This window comes from Thermobia domestica, chromosome 11, assembly GCF_964235325.1.
Source record: "Thermobia domestica chromosome 11, izTheDome1.hap1.1, whole genome shotgun sequence".
In the NCBI taxonomy this organism is placed as follows: Eukaryota; Metazoa; Arthropoda; class Insecta; order Zygentoma; family Lepismatidae; genus Thermobia; species Thermobia domestica.
This window is the reverse complement of record NC_137464.1, coordinates 75,857,974-75,877,706: the sequence shown is the minus strand read 5'-3', so window position 1 is coordinate 75,877,706 and position 19,733 is coordinate 75,857,974. Positions and strand designations below refer to the sequence as shown.

The window sequence follows — 19,733 nt, the reverse complement described above, 5'->3', positions numbered from 1 at the left end:
CTGTTCATCGATCATATGTGTAATAGACCATTCACCTGATCGTGTGGTTTCCTAGGCTTATAACCACCATCACTTTTTACCCAGTCGTGAAGATTTCTGCATTTTTAACGACAGGAATTAAACTTTTTTGGAAAAAGAAAGTGGAAAGAATCAATCACTGTTTCAATTCACAAGAAAGGCAGCAAAACTTATTGTAATAATTAGCGAAAACTTATTGTAATATTAGGTTTCTCTTAACATTATATTAACAAGATCGATTCCATACGCAGATGAAATTATTGGAGATTATCAGTGTGGATTTAGGGAAATCGATCAACTATCGACCAGATATTTACTATTCGATAAATACTCTAAAAGAAATGGGAATATATTACCCAGTACATCAGTTGTTTTATTGATTTTAAAAAGGTTTACGACTCGGATAGGAGGGAAGTATTGTACAATTCTTACAGAATTCGGAATACCGAAAAAGCTACGTAGATTAATTAAAATGTGTTTAAATGAATTCCAGAGTAAAGTACGAGTAGAAAAATTCTTGTCTATGAGCTTCAACGTCGAGAATGGTCTGAAACAAGGAGATGCGTTATCGCCATTATTATTCAGCATTGTTCCGGAGTACACTATAAGGAAAATTAAAGATAGCAACCAGGCCCTAGAGCTGAATGGTATTCACCAGGTTATGGCGTATGCTGATTATGTAAATTTAATAGGGGATGATAGGAGAACAATAGAAAGAAATGCATAGGCCTTACTAATCCCTTGCAGCAACATTGGTTTAGAAGTAAATGCAGAGAAAACTAAATACATGGAAGTTCACCGGGATCGTAATACGGCAAATTGTGGATGCGTTAAAATATCAAATAATACTTTCGACAAAGTGGATACTTTCAAATATCTAGGATCAATATTACCAGACCAAAATCATATCCACAAAGAAATTAAAAGTCGACTAAAATAAGGAAATTCGTGTTATTATTCAGTTCAAAATATTTTGTCGTCGCGAGTTCTGTCGAGGAATTTAAAGCTTAAAATATATAAAACGATAATCATGTCTGTTGTTCTGTATGGATGTGAAACATGGTCGCTTGCGATGAGGGAAGAACACAGACTGAAAGTATTTGAAAATAAAATTCTGGGACGAATATTCGGACACAAGAGGAACGGGAATGGGGGAAACTTCATAACGAAGAACTGCATAATTTGTACGGTTTACTAAACATCGTTACGGTCATCAAGTCTAGGAGGCTCAGGTGGGCAGGTCATGCAGCTAGAATGGAAGAAGGTAGGAACGCTTTCAAAGTTCTAACTGGAAATCCAATCGGAAAACGTCCATTAGGCAAACCTAGGGACAGATGGGGGACAATATTTAGATGGATCTCGCAGAAATAGGAATACAAAGTAAAAACTGGATCCAGTTGGCTCAGGATAGAAGTCAGTGGAGAGCTTTTGCGAACGCGGCATTGAACCTCCGGATTCCATAAGCCATAGAGAGAGAGAATATATTTAAGTTAAGCACAATTGGACAACAACCATGAGTGAGTGGTTAGTTTTTGCATTTCTATCGGGAAGTCCGGGATTCAACCCTGAATTCGAGCATTTTGTCAAAAGTTTTTCTTAATTCCATCTGTGAATGTAGAGATAGTGCGTGTACTGTGAATTCTGGCCGACTTCCTTTATCGTTTTTAAATCGTTGTCATTACTAATTACCAGCAGTTACGGATTTGCGAAGGGGGTTAGGGTGAGGATGTCTTACAGATTGAAGCCTGTACCCCGAAATTACGGAATTTCTAAAACAATCGAAATATTTGTTATGCCTTTACTCATAAACTTCAAGCTCTTCTCAAATAAAAATTAGGTATTTTTAGAGAAACTAAACATTAATATGGAAAAACTCTCTCAAAATACTTTCCTAAATCCGCTACTGATTATCAGTATAAAATGGTCTTCAAGGTTGTATCCGGAAGATTATTGCTGAATACAAACAAAACGAAATATTAGTTATGCCTATACTCGTAAACTTCAAGCTCATCCCAAATAAAAATTAGGAAATTTTAGAAAAACACCTCCCAAAATACTTTTCTGAATCCGCTACTGATTATTTCTATAAAACTGTATTCAAGGTTGTATCCGGAAGATTATTGCTAAATCATTGCACAGCTACAGTATAACAAAAATGTGAAAATACGTTTTGACAGATATACTGACAAACGCACGATCTGACGGATATGTTGAAAAACATAAGTTTAACTTATGTGTTAGAAGCTAGAGTAGGCCTACTAATCTCTAAGAAATGAAACACAGATGACTAAAAAAGAAATGACGTAGAGAAGAAAAAAAAGAAACATCGATAACTCAGAAGTTAAAATAAAGTTAAATATCCTCTACAATTGCCCTCAAACACTACGTACTGTAATGTTTTAATTCATAAAACATGTGCTCCATCCATCATGATGGTGAATACCAGAGCGAAATATGGTATTTAGGTCATGAAATCTTATTTAACTTTAGAGTATACTATAAGAAAGCTATTCAAATAGAAAAATCATGAAAATGAAAAACGCCAAAATTTCCAAAATTCTCGTTTTTTCCCCAAAAAGCCGGCTTTTTATGTACAAAAAACCATCGATTCAAAAAAGCCGACTTTTTTGCATCTCTACTGAAGGCATTTGTTCTTCATAATCAAACATCAATACTTTGTTAGCACATAAACAATGGGTAGGTTTTTTTTTCTTTACTGTGCTTCAGAAAAGCTATATACTCAGAGCTTCTGAAAATAGCATAGTTTTACTTTGCCATGTCATAACGCTAATGTCGAAAGACTTTTTTCACAGGGTTGACGAGAGAAACAGTTGAAGTTTGTCCATTAGCGTTGTGATTAACATTTAGTAAAATGTGACACAGGTAAATTGCTCTGAACTTGCATGTAGTGATAATTATTCAAAAGCATATTTAAAGATTACAGTTCTGAAAAATACAATTTATATAAAAATCCATAAATCTCGATTATCAAGGTTGAAGTTATCAAACTCCATAAGCGATAATAAATTGATGTATTCTAAAATAATTTTTATAAAACAATATCAAATATATGATGTGTGTATATCACAACCAGTTCGGTTCTTTATACCATCGTTCTATTTTCTTGAAGCGGGGGGGGGGGGGGGAGAAATCAGGCAACCCTGCTTGAAGAACTCAAGTTCAGGAGACTAGAGCACGATTCTCGGCCTCATTGCTTTGAATCCCAAGAAAACTCATGGTATACCCCTTTTATAGATGATATAGATATGAGAAATGGATAAAATAAACGATTTTTCTTATTCTGCATCTTTTATAGATGCTGATTCTAGAAAAGCATTGTTCAGTTAGACCAGTTTTGATCACCGACCCAATCACATTTTTTCTCTGAATTTTGTGTATATTAAAACTTCCTTCCTTAATTTGTAGTATAGCACTTCTTGTTGTACGATATGAAGTACACTAGTAGGTAAAATTGAAAGAGAAAAAGAACACGGTCTTCCGTTGCGAATGCTGATGCTGCACATCAGATAGTACAAAACAAAAGAAGCATGTTGCGCCAGTAAAACATATAACAATGTAAACTACGAAGCAAATTAGAAAGCGTTGTTTTTGTGCAAAATATGAGTTTGTGCGGACAGATAACTATGTCGCAAATTGTGAAGAGCTTCTCTTACTAAGGGGTATGATACCTTGTGTAGATTCCACAACAACAGTCCTCTTTGTAAGGTTATAGATTTTAAGATTATCTTATATACATTTTTCTTTAAACAAATTTTTAGTTGCCTTCAATGGGAAATCGACCAGAACATGTTGAGAAGTTCTTGAAATTGTCATTGGAGAAGCTACAACTGGACTATGTGGATTTGTATCTCATTCATTCTCCTGTTGGGCTGAAATATATTGACGAGAATACCCTGTTTCCTCGAAATAATGATGGAACAATAGCACTAGATATGAATACAGATCTTTTGGCTGTTTGGAAGGTAATCTTAAAATATTTTTGTACTTTTTGCTAAAAATTAGTATAGCTATTCTAATATTGTTTGTTATTGTTTTGTAATCAATTTCTAAACACTTTCGGAGGTATCAGTTATAATTGTGAACTAAGTAGTATCTCTTATACTGGTGTCGCATTTGAGTATTAAAGGTCTAGGTATTCTTATGTCAAAACTTGTTCCATGGAATATACTTGGCCCAAATGATCAGATGTAATAGATCTATAGTGACTCACGATCTAGTATTGCTCGGCATTATGTTCGTTAAAAAAATCTTATTTTCGCATTTTTTTTTTTTTTCATTCATTTGTAATCGATTGCGTTATTACTTACATGTGACTTCCGATATAAAGCAATGTAGGAGAAACAAGATGGAACGCCATCTGAAACATTGTTTCGTACATATTTGGAACGTTCCATATTGATTGAGATTAATTATGCTGAGGCCGTTAAAACGAGGCAGGGTATTGAAATGTTAAGGCCTCCTGCACGTGCACCTCGTTTGTCTGGGTGGGAACCATTGTGGGAACTTTTTGATTGCCTAGTCGAATCACATTTTCGGAGTGGTGAGGCACGGTTCATGGACAACTGTAAGTAAGGCGTTTGAATCGGGAAAGGACGTCCCCGTAGAGGTTGTTTCATTTTATCAAAGATTGCGTAATTCGAAAGAGCTGAGTTAGTAGAATATGTCGGATGTTGCAACACTGAATCCCAATTTCAGAAGTGTTCTCGTGTCTGTGTGATCTTGCGATATCTTGTAGCAGAAGCACGTGTTAAGCATTTTCATGGTTGTACTGAGGAATTACTCGAACAGTCGGCGGAGTTCACAATATGTGTCAATTTTTACTCTGCCACGCTGTAGAAGTAACGTGACGAGCTGAATTTCATCCGCATCCCAAAATGCGGAAGTCTGTTGCTTTCCACATGACAGTGATAGTCGTGGTTTCTTGGCTCGTGAATGTCTTGAATGCTTCCATTAAATTGATATATATGCGTCTCCAAACAAAATAAAACCTGTTCTACTATAATTGCATCCTATAAGGCCAATAGATATTTTCAACATTGCACACACACACGTCTCTGTTTGACGTTAGTGCATGCGGGCCGTTACTCGCACACTTTCTTCATCTTCAGACTCTATATCACAATGCGATGGATTGACGCCCTTTCCAAACCTGTCACATTCTGTAAATGACTACAGTCATATTCCTATCACTCATGATGTTGCTCACTTTCTGAACCTCGTTGGGGTTCGCTATTCATGGGTCTAGTTGTTTTCTCCATAGTAACTGTCTCAGTTGTGGAACCAGCTACCCAGCGTAACAGAGTTGTACGACTTGGAGCTGTTGCACCACACGTTGCTCGGAGATGCTGATGAAATAACGCTGCAGACGCACGCTCCTTCCCATAGTAACAACATGGTTCATCTTTGACGGTGATCTGTCGCTTTTTTCATGTTGTTTTTTCACACTACAGTCGAACACAACCTCGCTTCTATGTGAACACACCTATACTACGTCAATAATGCGTGCCACGTGGCGCCGTCTGTGAGTAGGAATGTAAAATACGACCGGCACGTAGTCCAGGGTCACTTCTGTCAGGCACAGTTTTCATTTCGTTTCTCGGGACACAAATGCTCTCAAACGAGATACAGTCTCAATCAATGTAAAACGATGTAAACATTTTCACCCTTTATGAAGTCATTTTGAAATGTAGTATAGGAAGTCGTCCAACTAAACCACATAGACTGTATGTTTTATGTGTTTTGAACACTAGAAACCCGTAATAGACAGCGTGTAAAATAAGAAAATTAAGAAGCAATTACAATAAAGATGCTGAGATTATTATATTAATATAGTGTGTGATATTAGATAATGGGACTGAAAGGAAAGTAGCAAGATTATTTTCAGAAAAAGTTTGAAGAAGATAAAGATAGCACTATGGAGGCCACATCCCATAAATAACTTAGGTTAGAATAACGTGAGAACGGAAAGCTAAAGCAGTCTAGGTATGAAAAATAATAATAATAATAATAATAATAATAATTCGGGAGTATAAATGCAATTTTAAAAGATCGGGAGGGGGGATAACTGGCGTAAAAATAAGATTGCATTATTAAATTATTTAAGATACCTATCTTTTAACTTATACAACATATGTTTAAATTATACAACAGTTTGAATACCATATTTACCATACGATTTCTCGTGGCAAAGTTAACCTGTTAATAATAACTTAATCAATACTTTAATTCTTTCTCAATTTACTGTTAATGTCTGTTTTACCTGTAGGCAATGGAAGCCCAAGTAGATGCTGGTAGAGCGAAGGCGATCGGAATTTCTAACTTCAGCAGTAATCAAATAGAGCGTATTATGAAAGTGGCTCGTATTCCCCCAGCGAATCTTCAGGTTGAGCTTCAATTATATTTTCAACAGAAACCTTTACGAGAAACTTGCCAAAAATATGGGATTACTGTATGTGCATATGGACCGCTTGGGTCTCCTGGAAGGAAAGATTTCTACAAGAAGCAAGGAAGACCGTACGTTAGCTAACTTATTAATTCATTCTTTCGTTAACTTTGACTAGTTTTCCAATTATAATGAGGTCGTGACACTGAGGATGTCTTTAAAGAGAGTCTGTGATAATGAATATTGAACTGATTTACTTAACTGCTCTCTTTCTCTCCTTTCTGAGGATCAAGTTGAACTAAACCATACAGTTGAACTAAACAATTGCTCATATTTCGGTTTAATAATACAGAAGTACTTGTTGGTTATTGTTTTTACCTATATCAGGAATGTGAATATCAGAACGAAACTTACAGTGGTTGTTGGTAGGATATTGAGGTACAACATGAATGAGTTCTTAACTTGATACCACCTTCCACACTTGACGATTACGGGGTGGCAACATTACCAATTTTGGCCAAGTTCCATTTCCCGCACTTCAAAATCCTGTGTTTCCATTGTGGTATCATCCTGACTTTTGCCATAGTAATTCACTAAGAATGTGCTTCACCGGTCCAAAAACCATACTTGTACCTTCAACCACATATGCCCAGGTTCCTTCTAAGTTGTTGTCAACGGCTGTTTTTTACTCTCATTTTTTGTGTGTCACAAACACATGGTTCAATACTTCTTTTTTTATATATATAGTAATTTCACTGCCTTGTACATGTAAAAAAGAAGTTTTGATACATGTATTTATCGTGCTTTCAACCTGTTTTTTTGAGAGGGAACCTTTGTGAGTGACAACATTTTTATTGGCGATTTCAACTTTCCTTACCATTAATTACATTTGAGATTTTTTTGGGTCATGTTCTAAGATGATCATGCTACCAAATTTTTGTTCTAGGTGATAATTTAACGTGGAATGACCCCATTATACACACAATTTGACAAGTTCAGTGCACCCAATACGCTACAGAAAAGAAAGAGAAAAAAGTGGTAATTATTTATCAGTAGCCAATCGATCTCGAATAGCGAAATGACGCAAATGTGTTTGTTGTTCAGAACTAGCAGGGTCAGAGAAAAGTAGGATTATAGTACCCGAAGTTATCTTATTTAACTCTTTGAGGCGTTTTTTGAAGCCTGTGTTTCGTACCAAAACACTATTTACTATTACGAGTAGAAATATATAAAATTCAAGTGTGAAAGTTATGAGAAGCGCTTAGTAAATTTTCTGAGCGATCTTACTTCTGCGTACAGTAACTATGAAGGATGAATTGAAACTACCTATTTTTCGATGTAGTTTCCATGATACAACGGCACATTTTTCCATCTGGCTACGAGTTTTATTTCGGCAGCGTAGAATTCTGTTGGCTGATCCTTGAAGATTGCACAAATATCTTTAAACTTTTTATCATTCGTCCTCAAAGGGCCAAAACTATGAAAACCAAGACTAGGGTAACTGTAACAGTACCTTCCAATGTAATTGTACAATAAATGCTGCAGTTTCGTTGTCCATATATGTCTTCTCTACTAATCGCATAGGAGAATCATATCTTTCGTCTACAATCCTGTACGTTTCTTATGTATGATCTTTCGAAGTTTATCTGAAAGTAGCGAGGAGTAGTAGTCAGCATATACGGTTTCTCGTCTTTTTAAGGAGTCTATATAACACAACACCTTTGTGGTTCCAAAATACCATTGTCATAGCTATGCCGAATTTCTCAGAAGAAAAGAGATCGAGGATTACATTTGCATGTTTCCATTGCCGCGAACTGTATTTGTCTCAGGCACGTAGTAGTATGCATATTATTCGTCGTAATCATGTGATGCAATCGTTTCTTTGGGGGTGTGTGCGTTTGTATCAAGGGAACAGTTCTCGATGTATCACAATTTATGCCTTTCACTGATCAAAATTTAGTCGTTTCAGCAACCATCGAAAGGAAACTTTATGAAAACTGAGGTAATTGCTGATTATTTTATTCACAGAATTTTTGCTTATACCAATAACGATAATGACAATGACTGGGTACAATAACTCGTTTTACGTTCAAAGTCACCTGTTTAACACTGTATATGACTTCACTTGTAATGACACTTTAAGCAGGGGTGCCCACAAGGGGGGGGGGGCTATGACGCAAACTGCGTCATTGAAATATTTGGGGGGGGGTAAAAATCTATATAAATATGTTTGGCAAGGGGGGGTAAAATTAATCGAAAAGATTTTTTTTTCATGGAAGAATACCTATGGATAGACAATTGCGGGGGGGTGCGTCATGGACATAAGGGGGGGGTGGGCACCACTGCTTTAAGACCAACATTTGGGGCGTAAAATTAGGGGAAAAAAAAAACAACATATGGACTCCTCTTTTTACAATTATTTTCCTCAAAATTTCCTTTCTTGAAGAACTGCATATACAGCTTTTGCGTTTCACTACTTTTAGTGCCGACTCCGTGGAGCCTTCATTCTGATAATTTTTGCAACACGTGCAGTGGAAAATAAAGACCTTATTGTTCCTTAGTTACCAGAAACTTCGTTCTCATGTATATTCTCGTGGGAACAAACTGCAGAGTTACGCCTTTTGTATAAATTGACCAATCACAGAAGAGGACTCTCCTCGGCAAGCGTGTCTTGAGCCTTTTGTTTCCTCAGTGCTCTTCGCACCTTTCGTGCACATTACACGTAATAACTATCTTTGTGGGCTTGTACACAGGTCAGCGTGGCCCAAGTTTGTCTTTCAGAGCTGCGTGCCTATCGTACTATTGTTAATAAATAGTAAGTAGCAGTGTCACATGTGCACCAAGTGAAAGAGTTTGGTTTGTAAGATGTGATACTTTCTCAATTATTATTTAAACTGGAAGTGGTAGTAGGTTCATACCACTTCCGATTTTAGTAGAGAGATTAGAGTGGAGATAAAATGTATCTTTGGACGCTTAATCGATTGCAGAAAACCGCGTCTCACGATCTGTTATCGTTCATCACTCTATAACAATCAAATTTAAACTGGAAGTGGTTGATTTCTGCAGCTTCTGGTTTCAGTAGAGAGATTAGAGTAGAGATGGAATATAATTTTAGGATGCTTAATTGATTACAGAAAACAGCGTTTCGCATATTTGTTACCGTTTTCACTCTATAAGATTCAACGGTAAAGCCGAAAGTGGTTGATTTTTTTACCACTTCCGGTTTAAATAGGGAGTTGAGAGAGTAGATGATAGCTGCCTAGTCTTATAACTCTAAATCGATACCGTAAAACCGCCTCCCGCAATCTGTTAGAGTTTTTGGTCTGTGTGGATCAATATTGAAACCGGAAGTTATGGATTTCTGTCATTTCTGGTTTTAGTAGAGACTTAAAGAAGGAAATGAAATGTATTCTTGAGACGCTTAATCGATTGCAGGAAACAGCTTCTTTCTATCTACTACCATTTCCACTCTTTAGCGATCAACGTTAAGACAGAAAGTGGTTGATTTTCTACCACTTCCGGTTTTAATAGTGAAATTAGGATGGAGATGGAATATATCCTTGAGACACTCCATTCATTACAGAAAGCTATTTTTTGTTATCTGTTATCATTTTTACTTATTAACAATCAACGTTAAAACCAGAAGACATTGATTTCTATTTCCAATTTGAATAAGGGGCTAAGAGAGAAGATGAAACCTTCTTAGAACGCTGAATCGATTCCATAAAACTACTTCTAGGTATCTCTTAGCGTTTTTGCTGTATGTAGGTCAGTATTGAAATCGAAAGTCATAATGGATTCTACCGTTTCTGGTTTTAGTAGAGACTTAAGGATGGAGATGTAATGCATTCTTGGGATGCTTAACCAATTGCAGAAAATCGCGTCTCTGTATCTATTACTCTTTTTGTTGTATAGCGATCAACGTTAAAACCGGAATATTGCTGAGAATTTTGCGCTGTAGAAGTTGGTAACGCTGTCAGGTTTTTCAAAATTCCGAATATCTCGGTAAGTACTTGACTTATCGATTTCAAATAAAGGTGAGAATCCTTCTTATGACATACCAAATTATCCTATACATTTTAAACGGTAATGTACTTATGGCCTTTTTCGAGTTATTGCACCATATCCAAACTCGACTTTTGTCTTTTCTGTTATGTCAACACTGTTTAACGGATCCATCTAAACTTGGTGTCAATTTAAACCGTTCTGGCCAATATTTAAATTATTGTGCAAAACTAGTGTGTCCCTCACTCCCTGTGTGTGCAAAAGGCGTTTAAATGTGACACATATTTAACGTTATTTCTCGAGAAGTTTGCAACACTGACCTGCGGGAGGCATATCTTTCGTCTTCCTTTTTAGTGTTGAATTCAATTATGAAATACAATTTAGGTTGTTCCATTTAAAAAAATCATAACTTTATATTGGGATGGCAACACTGTTCATCCGGCGATGTCAAATAATACGTCTTCCAATGTGCCCCTTTGTATAGTTGCTTCGTGCAAAGTTTCGCTTCTCTCTCTCTCTCTTTTGGTTTCTCCGTCATCAAGGTTTGACATTATTAATGACGCACCAGGTATATATATATATATATATATATATATATATATATATATATATATATATATATATATATATAATACAGGCGCGGATCCTAGGGGAGCTATAGGGGCTATAGCCCCTCTTGACGCTCAGGTATACACTGGATAAAAAGGGCTTCAATTCTGCTTTACACTGGATAAAGCGGCAAACTATAGTTTAGCCCTTCCCTTGATCATATCCTGTGGATCCGCCACTATATATTACCACTTTTGGTTTGAATATCAGCTGTAGATAAGAACACGGCTGCTAACTGTCAACCCTGAGATTCTTTTGCGTCCCGGATGGACAGGGTAAACACAATATACGTAGGAGTTTTGATAAACTAGACTTCTTAAAAAAACCAAGTTTGTCACGTTGTTGTGGGTATTCAGTATAGTGTGTTGTTAGCCACTGCCTTAGTAAATAGTAGCCATGACGGTATTGCACCGAGTCCATTAATAAGGCTTTATCGAGTGAATTAAAAGCCAAAGTTGAAACCTCAATACGTTATTGAAATTCCAGTAAGTTCACAACACTTGCGCCAGTTGCAATGGAATTTTTTTGTATATTAATATTTTATGCATATTTTAACAAAACTCATTCTGCGTAAGCTTTTTAAATATTAGACGTAGTTTTCTTTCTTTCATTTTTTTTTAAAGAAAAGAATGTGCTTTCGATATAAATTGGGATAGCGAAGTTCTGCTTCTTTAAATGACATGCTGATTATGACCAAATATGCTGTAAAATATTTCTTAAACCTTGTACTGAATTACAGGTCATCTTGGGCAAACTGAAAATCAGAAATTGCATATAAGTTTCATACAATTGGTAGTACAATTTAATGATTATTACATATTGTACTCTGTTATCTTTACAGGGAACCTAAAGTCCCTCCCCTTCTAAGCGACCCAACTGTTGTGTCTTTGTCTCAGAAGTATGGCAAAACACCTGCGCAAATTTTGTTGCGACACATTGCACAGAATGGTATCGTTGTTATTCCCAAAAGCACCAACGCTGAACGAATAAAGGAAAATTTTCAGGTGAGTTGAAATATAAATATATTCGCTATAATATGTATATATGGTGTTGCACCATGTAGACTTTTAACATAAATCGCGTAGCGTAGCGTAGTCGCTAACGCTCTCGTCTTCGGTGTGAGCGGTCCCGAGTTCGATTTCCGGTGGGGACACTCGGTCGAAAAAGTGTAAAACGCTTTTTCAGGCCAGCCATCCCGAATGAGGTTTTCCTGTTTTCTTAATTCACACTAGGCAAATGCCGGGGTGGTACGTAACATATAGGTCCCAGGCCGCTTCCTTCTCCTTTTTCCTTCCCTTTACCCTGATAGTGTGCTCGCCGAAGGACGTCATCTCTCAAACGTGACGGGCTAACATGGCCTTAGATGCCGAAAGCTCAGAAATCTAATCTTAAATTTTTTAATATAAATCGAAAGTCTTAGTTTGTTTAACCACTGAAGAAACCCCATTGAATCTGATTAATGTTCCACGTTTGACAGTGGAAACACGAGAGAAATTCCTTATGAAAGCTCATATGGTTCTGATTTCACACTTAGATTGAGATCAACGTGTCATATACTTTCGTCATGAAACGTGTTAAATTTAAACATAAGTCTAACAACTAAAAGATTTCATATTACAATTCAAGAAGCCTAGCTTGTATTTCTTGTACTAAAAAAAAAAAAGTGCAACACTGGAGCAAGTTAGTTGGATTTTTGTTTTTGGGCACAAAAGAGATGTGTTGTGGCATGAAGTATTCCTGAGCCTTTCTCTCATAATGAGAGTTGGCTTCGTGAGGCCAGAAAATAAAATTATTGTCTGAATGATATTTTCTTACAGAGAAAACCTGTAAGAAAACTTGCGAAGATAATGCTTCAGGTACACATTCTGATTGATTGCTAACCCACTAGGCTTAAAAATAAGGCTCAGAAACACCTCTGTCAGATACGACTAAGTAAAGAATCACTTTGCTCTCAAATTTCTGTTTACCTTTATATTTCATATCAGGAGAAGCGTGTTCTTTGTCTGAGGAATAATAAAGTCATTTCCGGGCATCTGAGATTTAGAAAGGCTAAAGTAATTTTCATTATCCAAACAACCGATTTTCCTTTGCAATTTCGGCACCACTCAACGACAATTTGATTTCATAGTTGTTATTTGAGCGTCTATATAAGATAGAGCTTTCTCCTTTTTCCAGGCTTCGATTTCCATTGATTTTAACGTTTTAGATATGTATTATTGTAAACAATCAAATGTTTTTGCTGCGTCGTTCTGACTAATGCCGTCTTTATTTTCAAAAAGTTTCTTTAATTTTTGTTGATTTTTCTTCGTCGTAATAGATGCTTTACGACCAATTCCTGCTTTTCGTTCTAGTGTTCCGGATTTAAGTATCGCATAAATTATTCGGTTTGAAACCCCTTCAGCAACAAAGTGCTTCACAGAATATGGTTTTCCCAAGTCGTGATTCTTTTCGTAGAATTTAACAATGTGTGAACGGAGGACTTCTTCGTTTGATGCCATTTTTAACAGTTCCTTCGCATCTGAATGAAAGAAAACATAGTATGTAATAGATACGTATTGGAATATCACTATATCAAAACATGGCATTGACTGTGACAATAGGTTTTATTTTTATTTTATGACCGCATATTTTGTGCAGATTTTTAGTTGTTTAGAGTTATATTCTTAAAATTGGATATTTAAACTTTTCATTTAAAATAAACACGTGTTTTCTTAAAATTTATTTATTTTTATTTTTTAATATTTGATCTAAAAAGGAAGAAAAAAGTGTAGAGTGGTTTATTAACATTCCCATATCAAATTTCCTTAGATTTAGAAAAAGTGTTCTACGAACGGTAACATGCGTGAGGGTATAAATGTATTCGTTAAACTATATTCTCTTCATGCGAAAAATGGGAACTTTTTCTATTATATCTATATAAGCTATTAGAATTTGACTAATCTTTACTTATTAAATTGTATATCTGTTTGACTTTCAACTACTTGTGGTACTCAGCTTACCTTATTTTTTATTTTTTCTATGTCTTTTAGATCAGTGTTCAGTCTAAGAGTGATCTTGTGATCCGCAGAACACAGTTTGAGAAACGCTCGCGCACAACATTAAATTCTTTGTTGTTGTATATAGTGTATATTTAAAATAACAATGTATAATACGGATTTTGGTTTGTAGATTTTTGACTTCGAGTTGTCTGATGAGGAAATGAAGCAGCTAAATGATCTTGACAAAGGAGAAGAAGGAAGAGCATTTGATTTTCTTAAATTGTAAGTATTTATTGTCTTTTTTTTACCGACATGGACTTTGGCTTTTATGTATGTATGTATGTATTGCGTATATATGAAAATATGTAGTAGTGTCTTTGATTCTGGGCGCACTAAATCAATTTTAATGGAAGAGAAATGTTTAAAATAATCTGGAGAGGATTTCAGGCCTAGTGTTTTCAACGTATTTTTCCTCTGATGTTAATTCAGTAAATAGGCATTCAGTGAGTTATGAAATAGTTTTATTTTACTTTTTTAGTTTTGGTGGATTGGAATCATTGGGTCAGTTTACTGTGCAGTGGGAAGCTTTCTTCATTTTTTTACTCATATAATACAATAGTGTATTGTTCTTGATTATTTTTAAACCCGTGAGGTAGTGGCGTAATTGGGGGCCCACCGCGAAGCAAATGCCAAGAGCTATAGGCTACAAAAAGAGCTGAATACGGAATATCCATTTCCCTGAACAACATTATTTACTTTAGGAAAGAAAAATATGCTCTGGGTGAAAATTCATCCATTCTAGCAACATCAGTTTAAAAAATCATTTTAGCACTCGAAGGTTAAGGGAAAATAATTTTTGTCTTTTTCGGTGAGTATTAATTTTAATCATAATTTTATTATATTTCATGAATTTATTAACCATTGTCTTCTACAGGGATATAATATAGTGGGAAGTTAATGGGTATGGGAAGGGGGGCCCAAAAATAATCCTGCGGGGGGAAGGGGGCGACATTTTTGCGTTACGCTACTGCCGTGAGGTATTTCTGATAGCGAGTATCCCAGGTGTTGTATACTGAAAGCAACGGAACTGAAATAACCAATTGAAGCTCTCTTGCATACGACGAAAGTAAGAAAGCTCTCCTATATCATTTGAGGGTGTTGAGAATACGTTTCTCCACGAAAATCGCTCTGGTTTCAGTTCTCAATGCAGGACGCTAACAGGCACGCACGAGCAAAAAACTCACTGTACAGTTAACCGTCTGACATGTAACATCATTCGTTATAAACGTCCTAGTTTTGCACAGCAATAGTTTGTATATAATTATGTTAGTGCTGTGAAATGTTTTAGTTAATGCATTTGTAGTTGCTTCTGTAATCTTGCTACTACTTAGTGTATAGTCTGTAAGAAAGTCACATTAAATAGATTTATGTTAAGTATAACTTAATTCTGGCGCACATTTCCCCATAATAATACTATATGTGAGTGCATGTCTTTTACGTTATTTTACATTTCTGTTTGGTGCTCGGATTGGTATGCATGCCTTGGAAAACCCTTTCATTGCAGAATCTCTATAAATATTGTTATTATGCCGTGCATTCTGTGGAATTCGTCATATCAGTATTTTTCTAGATTTGATGTGTGATACGTAAGAATCGATTAATTATTAAAACCTTCAATATTATACCAGACGACTATAGAAACACTATAATATAGCACAAAAGAATAGTAATATAAACTCTCAAAAATACGGCATCAGACAGTGAAAGTATATATATATATATATAAAGTTTAGAAACTTGCGAAGTGATGTTATGCTTTGGTCCATTTCTTCTAAACAAATCATAGAAAGTTAAGAATAATTTTACATTTTACTTTCTGGGAAAAAAGCCAGCCTAACACACGTCACATATTCCCTCTGAATTCAAAATTGTCTCCCTCCATAATGCCTAGTTATATACTCATCAAATACGGGATATTTTGATTTATATATTTCTTGTACATCATAATACAGTAGCGAGATTGCAATTATGCTCCGTGCTCCATGTGCCATTTAGTCGACATGGTTAAATGGTCAGATGAACAGCGTACGAGTAAAATCAGTTTACAAAGACAGTAATTATGTAAAAGTTGCAAGACGAGAGTTCCGATTCCTCTTTCAACTTGGTACCATGACAAGTCCCATCAGATTACGTAGTAAAGATCTAGGTTGAGAATTTTATAAGGATGAAAATGTAAATCTTAAAACAATATTCTTCTTAAAGTGTGGCGTGAGAAACCCAATGAAACAGCATATCGCCTTGCAGAGCACTGTGACCTCAACAAGAGAGTGGTTCTGATGACTGACAATTTCTGGTGTTCGGATAGTTTGCTTTCGTCCTGAATACATCTTGCTTAGTGCTGAACACGTTGTTTCAAAATCCTGGACCTAGGTCTTTATTGAGCGAGCTGAGAGTAACTTTTTTTTATAGTTTTAACGTCCCGTGATTATGCACCGAGGCTAAAGGAGACTGTGATGATGAAATAAATGATAATTGTGGAGGAAGGAAGTGAGAGAACCCCGAGAAAACCCATGCACACGGTGTTTGTCCACTACAAAATACACTTAATGGCAGCTGGGATCGAACCAGAGTACCACGATCAAAGTTGAGCGTTCTACCACTCAGCCATCGTGACACCGGGACCTTGTGATGACAACGAAGTGGAAACTATGTCATCATAACCTCGCATCCTTTCTGCTTCTAAGTAATCATTGGTTTTGTAGAATGATTTATACGTGTTTGTTCATCTGATCATTCTTCCATATCTTCTAAATGACAAAATTGTGGGAAGAGAATAGCATAGTCACAAGCTTACCAACGTAAAATAATGTGCCTGAAGTAAATAAATCAAAATGTTTCGATACTCCGCTCCACCCTTTAGATAATTAATTATATGCAATCACTCATTTTCAGATTAGAAGGGGTCTTTACAGACTTGGCCTCGCTTTATATTATGGATGCCATCATGATTATGTCTCGCAAACTTCTTTTTATCTTAAGTATCTATCTATCCATCCATCTTTTTTCTCCCTATCTATCTTTTTTTCTCCCTATCTATCTATCCATCCATCTTTTTTTCTCCCTATCTATCTATCCATCCATCTTTTTTCTCCCTATCTATCTATATGCATTGCCGCCGCCCGCGGTAGGGCAAGAGGGGCAGTTGCTCCCTTCTGCATCTTCGGGTGCCCAGCTCTTGGAAATAGATATAGAAAACATACTAAATTGCTGCCACACACTATAATACTTAATATATTTAAATACTATAATACTATGGTTTATTTATTGTAGATAATAAGGATTTGTGCGTAAATAGTTGTTGTTTTATATAATGTATTAAGTACATGCCTGCATCAAAGTGTGCGTGTATTCGAAAATAGACTTGTCTGTTGGAATTTTGCCTCCACTTGGAAAAATATCCTTCGGGTGCCCAGAAAAAAATGCAACTTACCAGATTAATATAGCATTGGGGCAACTTTCATTCTCGGGACAGCTCTGATGCAACGTGAAATGGAGTCATAAGAAGTCGTGAATGATAACAAGTGGAATATTACACCATTTTCTGGTCCACGGTACGTTCAGTGCATTATCACTCGGTTCCATGAGAGAAAAATAAAATGAAATGAAATCTTTAAGTTTTACGTCCCACGGTTATGCCGGTTAGGCTAAAGGAGACGGTGATTATGAGAGATGAGTGAAATGGTGGAATGAAGAAAGTGGGTGGAAACGGGAGAACCCCGAGAAAACCCACGAGCACGGTGTTTGTCCACCACAAAGTTCACTTGGCGGAGGCTGGGATCGAACCCGGGACCCCAAGCACCAGAGGTGAACGCTCTACCACTGAGCCACCGCGCCCCCCAGAGAGAAAAATAGAGGTGGATATTTGTGACAGATTCGTTTTATAAAACGGATCACAGATGTTCAATTGTGTTTAGGTCCGGGAGTTAAGCAGGCCAGGGAAGGTGCTAAACTTCATCTCGATGTTCCTCAAACTACACCACTGCAGCTTCAGCTGTGTGAATAGGCGCATTATCATCCTGGAGTTATGGGATCATTACCCGAAAACAACATCTGGACGATAGGATGCACATGGGCCCCTAAAATAGCGACATAATCATGGACAGTGATGCGACCGATAAGTATCATCAAACAAAACCCACTGAAAATGAGGATATTGCGGCCCACAGCATCACAGAGGCGCCACCGTATTTCACGATTGAGTGGAGATACTGCAAATCATAACCTACTTGGGCGTCCGCCACATATAAACACGGACCGTTATTTGAAATAAGGTGAACGAAATCACACATTTCCGATCATCAACGGGCCATGTTGTATGTTAGCGGCAACACTGGCGTCGTGCTATAGCGTTATGGTTCCTTATCAGAGATTTCCCCTGTGTAACCCGACCCAGTATGTCCATGTCATGCACTTGTAACTTGCGGCGGACTCTAATTGTGGATGCAGGCTGTGGGAGGTGCTGCTTGAGTTCCTCCGTCAATTACACCGCAGTCACACGACTGTTCAAATTGTCGATCTGCTTTAATGTTCCGCTGGACCTGTCCCTGAAGATTTTCTCCCGACCATTGTTTCTCTTTGCTGATGTGGTTTGGCCGTGAGCTTTGTAACCCTTCAATACCTTGGAGTCTGCCCTCGCGGCACACTCAATACTTGTAATTCACACCACATAACAGCGCCAAGAATTTATCCTCTTTGAAAATCAGAAAGGTCGTTCACTTTACACCATCACCGTCTGCTGCACACTGCCGTTCTGCTGCTGCTCACATAGTGTACAATTTGCCCAAACACACAAGCACTAACAGTCCGAAGATCAGGCAAAAACTAATTTTTCAGTTCAGCAACTGAGTATTTTTTAAAAAAAATCACTCAAAATTGTATAATTTGTGTATGTCAGTATTATTATGATTATTATTATTATTATTATTATTATTATTATTATTATTATTATTATTATTATTATTATTATTATTATTATTATTATACGTGTATAATTGTATATATTCTCAACTCAGAATCACCTTAATGAGTCATAAGCAGCTTTCAATACTGTCAATCTGCTTAACAAATCATGTAAATGCAAAATCAGTCAGCAGTAGTTCCACAGCTCATTTTAGAAGCTATGTGTCGCTTTGAAGATTTTCAAGTAAGGAGGTTTTCATTGTAAATTCTTTATAGAATTTAGTATTTCATTGTAAGAGTTTTCTGATTATTAGCATTTGTGACTCATTCGTCAGCTATGTACACGCAAAAGTGCAAAATGCCATATGAAGAAATGAAACTATTTATCTACAAGTAACTCAGTTGTACTGACGAATGTAGTAGGAACTATTGAAACGTATAGATTAATTCTACAACAGTATCCGCGTTGAACGGGAAAAATGTTCGAGCATGAAACATTTAACAATTGATAATCTCACTGAGCTGAATAAACTGATACCGGCGAATGTAAAACCTCATGCGTAGGATTCGAGAAAATTGAAAAACATACGATATTTTTTATGTAAACCTAACAATTAATGCTGTACGATAACCAAGCCATCTATGAAGATGAAACTGATCTAGATGTATACCCTTATCAGGCTTTTCATTACGCGTTTTCGGCGCAGGAGATCCTGGTGGGAGCTCATGTTTGGATCCCTGGTTAAGCAGTGGATTCACAT

The 19,733-nt window shown here is 36.5% G+C and overlaps 1 protein-coding gene across 1 annotated transcript in view; it reads left to right on the top strand.

The window, feature by feature from the left end:
• LOC145664182 (aldo-keto reductase family 1 member A1-like) overlaps positions 1 to 19,733 on the top strand; it is a 45,848-nt gene that overhangs the window by 17,928 nt on the left and 8,187 nt on the right. The window contains exons 3-6 of the mRNA XM_081730620.1: positions 3,798 to 4,001; positions 6,305 to 6,552; positions 11,877 to 12,039; positions 14,204 to 14,295. Coding sequence (XP_081586746.1) covers positions 3,798 to 4,001; positions 6,305 to 6,552; positions 11,877 to 12,039; positions 14,204 to 14,295 — 707 coding nt within the window. The remainder of the gene's footprint in view (positions 1 to 3,797; positions 4,002 to 6,304; positions 6,553 to 11,876; positions 12,040 to 14,203; positions 14,296 to 19,733) is intronic.